This window comes from Penaeus monodon, chromosome 3, assembly GCF_015228065.2.
Source record: "Penaeus monodon isolate SGIC_2016 chromosome 3, NSTDA_Pmon_1, whole genome shotgun sequence".
Classification (NCBI taxonomy): Eukaryota; Metazoa; Arthropoda; class Malacostraca; order Decapoda; family Penaeidae; genus Penaeus; species Penaeus monodon.
In genome coordinates, this window is record NC_051388.1 from 47431849 (window position 1) to 47439348 (window position 7500).

The following is a 7500-nucleotide window of genomic DNA, read 5'->3' on the forward strand; positions in this document are numbered from 1 at the left end:
AAATCAGGCATTCATATGCCATGTACTTTTTACTGTATGTGTATAAATAAACATATATAAAGATATGTATGTCTCTGTGTAGCATGTACATGTGTATAAGCATGGCATAGACACATACACATACATGTAGAAGAATAAGGAAGAGAAAAAGGAAATGAAACTATAATTTGAATGATTAGACATCCCATGGCTCAATATAGTTAGCCATGTTTTTATTAGATAAAAATAGAGGTGATTAAAACCTTGTCAACATTAAAGGTAAGGGGATATTAATGTAAAGACAATATTTTTTTTTTTTTACTAAATAATTTTGATATGGCCAGCTATGATAATCAAGAGAACATAAATGATGCGAATAATTAGCAATGATGATCAGAAAATATATTACACAAATAACTAATAATAGCTTTCATGGGTTTATTATCGACAAAGGGAGGCTAAAACACTAATTAACAAAATCCACATGGCCATTTTCATAACACAGAATTCCTAATAACTGTCCAAAGCTAGGAACGCGGCACCAGCTCAGTATGTATGGTTGTGTGCGAATAGTAGATGGAGTGATAAAGTCTTGATATTTACTAATTCTGAAGTTTGCTTTGCTAGATTCCTTGACTTTAGAATTGTTATGAAGGTTAGCTTATTTTCTTCTTACTATTGCAATTTCAAGCTTTTAATATGCCAGTTATATATATACATTCATGATTTACTCTTAATATTTTTTCTTTGGAGGTGGATTCTCGACATAGTCCTTATCTGTAACCAGTTTAATTATTTAATATTTCCCTCTATATGAAACTCTCTGAATGTAAACTTTGTATAATTATGATGTTTAATATGACCAATAAAATAAATCCTTAGATTGTACTGAGTTAAATAAAGTAAGGCAATGGCATTTAGAATACTGATTATGCACCGTATCACCACGAACATTTGTTGAATGATGTCCGTCTGTATCTCCACAGCACCCTCAGCGCGCTCTGACAGGAGCGATGGCGCTGGTGGTCAAGGAAGGCGGGGGAGTGAAGGCAGCGAGTCTGTCGGGGGCAGCAGTAGAGCTGAGAGTGGAGTCAGCAGCTCACGTGCATCCAGTCAAGCATCCAGTCGAGCGGATAGCAGCGCCAGCAGCAGGCAGTCTGTCATTGCCCAGACCATGCCACACCCCTCCGAGCCGCCTGTATGACTAGAGGCTACCACGCGGATGTGAGGACACGCCCCGGGCCCATGGCCGCCTCAGGGTCGGCGGCCTGAGCCCTCTCCGGCCCATGTGGTGCCGGAGGACCATCCTCCCGCGTGGCACTCGCTCAAACCTCGTGCCAGGGAACCCTCGTGGTCTCCAGAGCCGCCACCTTCACCCGTCCGCGGGCCGCATGGCGTGCTCCCCGCGAGGTTACGGGCTAGTCAAGAGACCCTGGAAACAACTAAAGACTGGCCACCACCGCCTCCAGGAGTGGAACTAGATCAGCTTGAGGCACCTCCTCCTCCTCGCGCCTTCATGCCTGGCACCTGGTCCCCTCGGCCCGAGCATCTACCTCTGACTGCAGCGACAGCTGTGTCGGGAAGTAGAGGTGATCCCCGAAGCCCTGGTGCACTTGCAGCTGCAGCCGTTGCAGGTGGTGGACCAGTAATCTATGACGATCATCATCTTGTGCGTCATGCAGCTGACTGCCCTGCTCACAGATTAGTAACAAAGCAAGAGTGTGACCGGTCAAGTAGTCGACCTGCCAGTCGGCCGAGCAGCCGGCCAGCTAGTCGACAAGGAAGTAGAACCACTAGTCGACCAGCAAGTAGGTCAGCTAGTAGATCTGGAAGCAGGTCAGCCAGTAGGTCTGGTCACAGATCGGGTTATAGCTCGCCTGGAAGTGATCTGCGCTAGGGTCGCAGGTTCCTTGGGCCCTTAGCGGCCTTCTCCCCCAACGAGTCACTGCCCTATACACGTGGTGTGCAGCCGCAGCCGCAGTGCAGCAGCTGCAGCTGAGCATGTGGGTGTCCCTGACAGACGACTCACTCCGTTACGCTTGCCCCAGCTTTCTTCATGTTTGTTGCCTCTAGTGATAGCTGGAGATGGATGACCTTCCCACTAGTTCAGCGGGTCTGTAGACAATCGAGGGAGCGACGTGGCGGCTGTCCTGCAAAAGTGCCACCCCATGGTTGGACTGGATGCGCTTGGGGTGAAGCCTCGCGCTCCCCAAAGGCAAGGAAGGACGTAATTAAGTCATGACTGTTACCACAGACACAGAAGTGCTATGTCAGCATGCCAGTAGTGGCTTGTCTTTGACAAGACAGCAATGACCCAGAAAGAAGGACACCAATATCTCCAAAGTGCCAGAAATGTAGAATTAGTGGACGAGTTCGCTCAAATAATGTTTTATCAAAACCCTGGAGAAATGTTATTAGTTTTGGCAAGCAGTGGAAGACAAATATGGTGAAAGTCATGACTGATGTGGAAATTATTATATGGAAAAGTCAGATGAATATTAGATGTGCCAGAAGATATTTGTACTTGGGGAATGCAGTGATATGCCGTCAAAGTGAACGCAAATGTGAGTGAATCGTGTCAGCCAGACACTGAACATTACCAAGTTAATTTTACTTGAAATATGCATAATTTACAAGATGCTTTACAAAAGTGGAAATTGCTTGCTAAGGAATCTCTAGGTTTTAGAATTTCTGATCAAACAGTAATATAAATACTCATTAGTTACAATGTGTTGTTGGCATTGTTGTTTAGTCAGACTAACAGGATCTGCAGAGGAGCATGGATAGGAGACCACCTAAGAGATGGGCAGATGACCGCACAAACACGCAGTGGTGAGGTGGATGTGGTGCAAAATAGTAAATGCTCTTGCCACATCCAACACCATTGCTATCGTGATGGGTAGGGCTTTGTGCAACCACACCCCTTCTGCATCCACCTCTGTTCTGAATAGATGTGGATGGTTACCGAGTAGGGGGCGACCTTGCCATACCCACCACCGCAGCTGATATACAATGAGAGGGTCCACCGCCACCACCACCACCTTAATCTCTGGCCAGTCGTGGGCTGAGGTGTCACCCCACCCACCCACTTGGTGCTTGATGGCCTGGCAGTTCCTAACAGGGGCACTGGCCACCCACTTAGAAAGCTTGGCTGCCTTTTCCTAGACACATTTCCTTGTTCACTTGCTCATTTGAACGTGTAACATTTGTGAGATGAGAATAATAATAATAATAATAAATCCGATGAAATGCAACGATGGTTTGCAAGGTGAATGTTTGAAGCTGAAGAATATCATGAAATAGAGTTTATATATTAATATGGCTTTGCAGTTTCTTGATGATAAGCATAATTATTATCAGGTGAAGCGGTCTATGGCAGCAACACTTGTGGAGACCCAGTGACATCCTCTTAGGCAGCCTTGGCATACATTTCTACGTAGGCTCAGTGATAAACATTCCTACATCTGTAAATCTCTGATAAGTTCCATTATTTACTTCGGCTGCTAGATACTAGATGCCAGGGAGGGGAATCAATGTTCCAGGTGATATCACTTTAAACGCTTGAAATAAAAAAACGGTCCAAAATATAAGTAGGTCTCTACACTACAATGTTCAATCTGTTCAAATCTAATTGAAATGTGATTGATGGAACCATAGAGTTTCACGTACTATATGCAAGGTGCTCATATATGTTCGTTTTCCTGAGATGTTTTGATATGCAAGAATGCCAACCATTCTACGGATTGTTTTCTTTCGATACTTGCCACTTTAGGAACTTTCAACAGCCATTGCGTTCAATTAATGAGAAGAAAATAGCATATACATATATATATATATATTATATATATATATATATATATATATATATATATAATATATATATATATATTAAGTAAGATATTTCAAGTTTGCAAAAGAAGGTTCATTCATTCCCTCCCCTCTGGTTTGTTTATAGTGGCATAGCATATTTTTTATAGGATTTACAAATTATGAAAGGTTCCAGATATATCAATATCAATATCAATATATATATATATATATATATATATATATATATATATATATATATATATATATATATATATATATATATACTGCGTCCCTTTACCTCAACCCTCACCACTGCCACCATGAACAGGACTTGTGGGTTAAAATATTCATGACATGACGTAAGTATGATGAACAATTCTAATGGATGCCATTGTGATGAACGATATGCATTTATGTAAAGAATGAAATTAAAGTACATTAAAAAATCTGAATACGTAAAATAGTAGTTACATTATATTATACCCCAAGGGATGCTAAACAGAGCTGTTTGCATAACATGGACCCAATGCCCGGACCCATAATAGACCACGAAAGAAACTCATCATGCTTATTGATCCTTGTCGTGGATATTGAAACAGTGCGATATAGAGAGGCAGGCAGCACACGGCTATGTGTTGTCAATGGTGGTGGTGGTGCTGTGGTGGCGGTGGTGGTAGTGATGGTGTGTGGCGTGAGCCCCTTGCGTGGGGAAGCACTACCCTCTCAGTGCCTGGATGAGGGTGGCAGAACAACTTATGCCTGGGTGTAGGTGGCACTGTGGCCGTAACCTGAAATGGGTTAACGTGATAGCTTAGCTGTGAATATGTTTTCTTCTTCTTTTCTTTTCTTTTTAATTACTCGACACTTACTTGTATTCTTTTTTTTTTTCTTTTATAAATTTACACAAATAGCAAATCAATATATTGTCGAGAAATAGCCGTTTTATCTTGAAAATGGATCTGTATGAAAGTTGTAACTGAATTAGAAAATGTCATGTTCTTGAATCTTCATTTGTAGTTTACCTCACAACGGGATGTACATGTGGCATCGCCTCCACTCATGTGCAAGTAGATTGTGCCGTGAATGAGCTTGATAATGTCAGTACCATAGCCAATATATAGATTATGGTGTAATGTCTAGATTTGGATTATGGTATTTTTTCTACTATTGATTGGATTACTGCTCTGCAACATGAATTGATATCTTTTGTTTAAGATATTCAAGTATTTGATTGTGAATGTAGACTTCCATTATCAGTGTATGTTCTCATTTATAGACTGTAACATTACTTCCACCAGTGGATTGTGCAGCTGTATGATAATTCTTAATAAGTCAAGCCAACCTTAAATTTCTACATTAGTGGCCTGTGTCACTACACTTACTAGAGGGTCGTTCCATTTCACTTACGTGAGGATTGTGTTACTTTACTTCTCAAAAGATTGTGACACTTTTATTAGGTGAGATTTATGCCTCTATCCCTGGCTGAGGACTGTGTCGCTACTCCTTTTCAAAGTATTTCGCTTCTACTTCCTAACTGAGGATTGTGTCACCATCCCTACGTGAGAAAAAACTGCCAGTGCTTCTTTCTGAAGGTCGTAGCATTACTCCTAGTTGAGGGTTTGTTACCTCTTACTGATGATTGAGCAACTGTTCATTGAGGCTTGTGCCACTACCTTCAATAAAGGATTATATTTTTTACTTCTAATGATAATTAGATATTACTACGTCTTGGTGAGCATCCGCCCCATGCCTAGGACTGTGTCCCGACTGAATACTGAGAATTTATAGCTATTCTCGGTACTGGATTGAGCCACAGTTCGTAGTTGGGGGATGTCCCACTTCTTTTGCTTCTTGTTAATTCGTATATTCATCTTAGTTCGAATGCTCTGCAACCTAAACTGACGTTTACCATACATACATAACCCCTGAAGTCAGGTAGATAAAAATCCACGTGAATCGCAATCCACATAGTGACAGACTAACTGTATATAACAAATTTTATCGCTGTTACTCTTACATGTGAACCCTCTAATTTTCTGTTTCGCTCTCGCTTAACTTTAGGCTCAAATGACAACTTTCTGTTTTTCAATTTGTGTTAAGTGCCTCCCATACTTTAAAATCATGATATCTAAGCTGCGAAATGATGGCAAAGGCAAAGGGAGAGGCAGTGAGGCTCTTAAATATCTGCTATACTGACTCTTTCTCCGAGCGGTCCTGTTGCTTGAGATCGTTCTCGTTCGCTCAAATATTTTGGTTATCTTTGAGAATACCTACCCCTTAACCATTTAGTATTATACCGAAATGAACTCAGAATTCAGTTAGATAAGTACTAGTTTAGCTGTCGATGTATTCAGGATGCTGATATAGGAAATATGCACTTTTTCTATAAGGTTCAAGTATGAGGAGTTCAAAGAGCACGCATATTGATAATGAATCATGTTACTAGTAAAATGAAGTTAGGCTATTATTCTAAACAGCGTTGGGCGATCTTCAGACGATTATCTGGGATTATTCAACCGTTTACATTGTTCTTTTTTTTCTTGTTTCAAATCTTACCTCGTGATAGCATTCCATGCGTATTTGACAGCAATGCCCCTGTCGATACTTTGTTTTGCGATCAGAACGGTTTGCATGTACGACTCCTTGGTGGCATTATTACACTTTTCAGTTGTGGATTTTTAGGCTACTTCTCAGGCTGCATTTGAAGATATGAAGTTATAAGTATGGTTCATTGCGACAGTTTTCTACCCCCGGATCGCGGCTACGCTCCGGCTATGGGCTGAATTCTTCCTCCATGACGGGAATATTCGTAGTACTAATACTTCTTAATGCAGATTTTAACATATTCTGAAATAACACATCAAAATATTTTAGGTGATATTACTAGCGTGAATCTGTTAAGAGTATCTTGCTACTGATCGGTGGGTTCAGGTTTATGGTAACCTTAATCACAGTAGTGATAATGCTCATGTTACCTTGTCACGGGTGGTAATATTAGTTGCATTCTATTTTTTGGTGGCAGTATTTATTAAAGCCTGTTGTAAGTATACTAGCTTCTTTACAATGAGTGTGTGTTACTGCTGGATTAAAGTGAGTGAAGAAATGTAGGCTGTTGCGGTTAAAGACAATCTGTATCCGGGCATTTTTCAAGAGTCAGTCATGTGCAAGCAATACAATCCAGACTACTTGTTAATGAGCAGCTGTTGATGGATGGGTTATAGCCATAGGCCTATTACCTAAACTGAGTGCCAATCATGTGATGGTGGTGGCAGTGTAGCCTAAGCCATGAGGTAGAGTTTGTTCTGCCTATGCCTTACACCCAGGAGTGTAGTAATCTTGCCAAGACTAGTGCTCCATGGAACACCTATGATCCAAAGTATTATTAATGTTTCTTATAAGTGGTTATATTGTCTTTCTCAAAGACACTCGAATGTTGACAGTGTGAATGAAACTGTTTGGTTCCCTGCGCTCGCCCCCGCCAGGGTTGATCCGCCCGCCGGCATTGGTAAATCGTCATCAGCATCTAGGCCCTGCAGTCTCGAGGGACGTGCGGATAGCGACAACAAAACCATAACCATTTACCAGTGACATCAATGATGAGTGTGGTGGGCGGGCGGTGGCGGCTGGGGGCGGGGCAACAGTCAGACGGCGGGCAGGGAGGAGTACATCGTGCCTGTCCTGGGTGGCTGGTACATTACTTTAGAACACAGT

General features: G+C 41.8%; 1 protein-coding gene across 1 annotated transcript in view; it reads left to right on the top strand.

Moving 5' to 3' along the window:
- Nucleotides 1–1207, top strand: part of LOC119586656 (glucose transporter type 1-like) — a 148288-nt gene extending 147081 nt beyond the window's left edge. The window contains exon 18 of the mRNA XM_037935398.1: nt 966–1207. Within this exon, the coding sequence (XP_037791326.1) occupies nt 966–1183 (218 nt within the window). The 3' untranslated portion in view covers nt 1184–1207. The remainder of the gene's footprint in view (nt 1–965) is intronic.
- The last annotated feature ends 6293 nt before the right edge of the window (nt 1208–7500 follow it).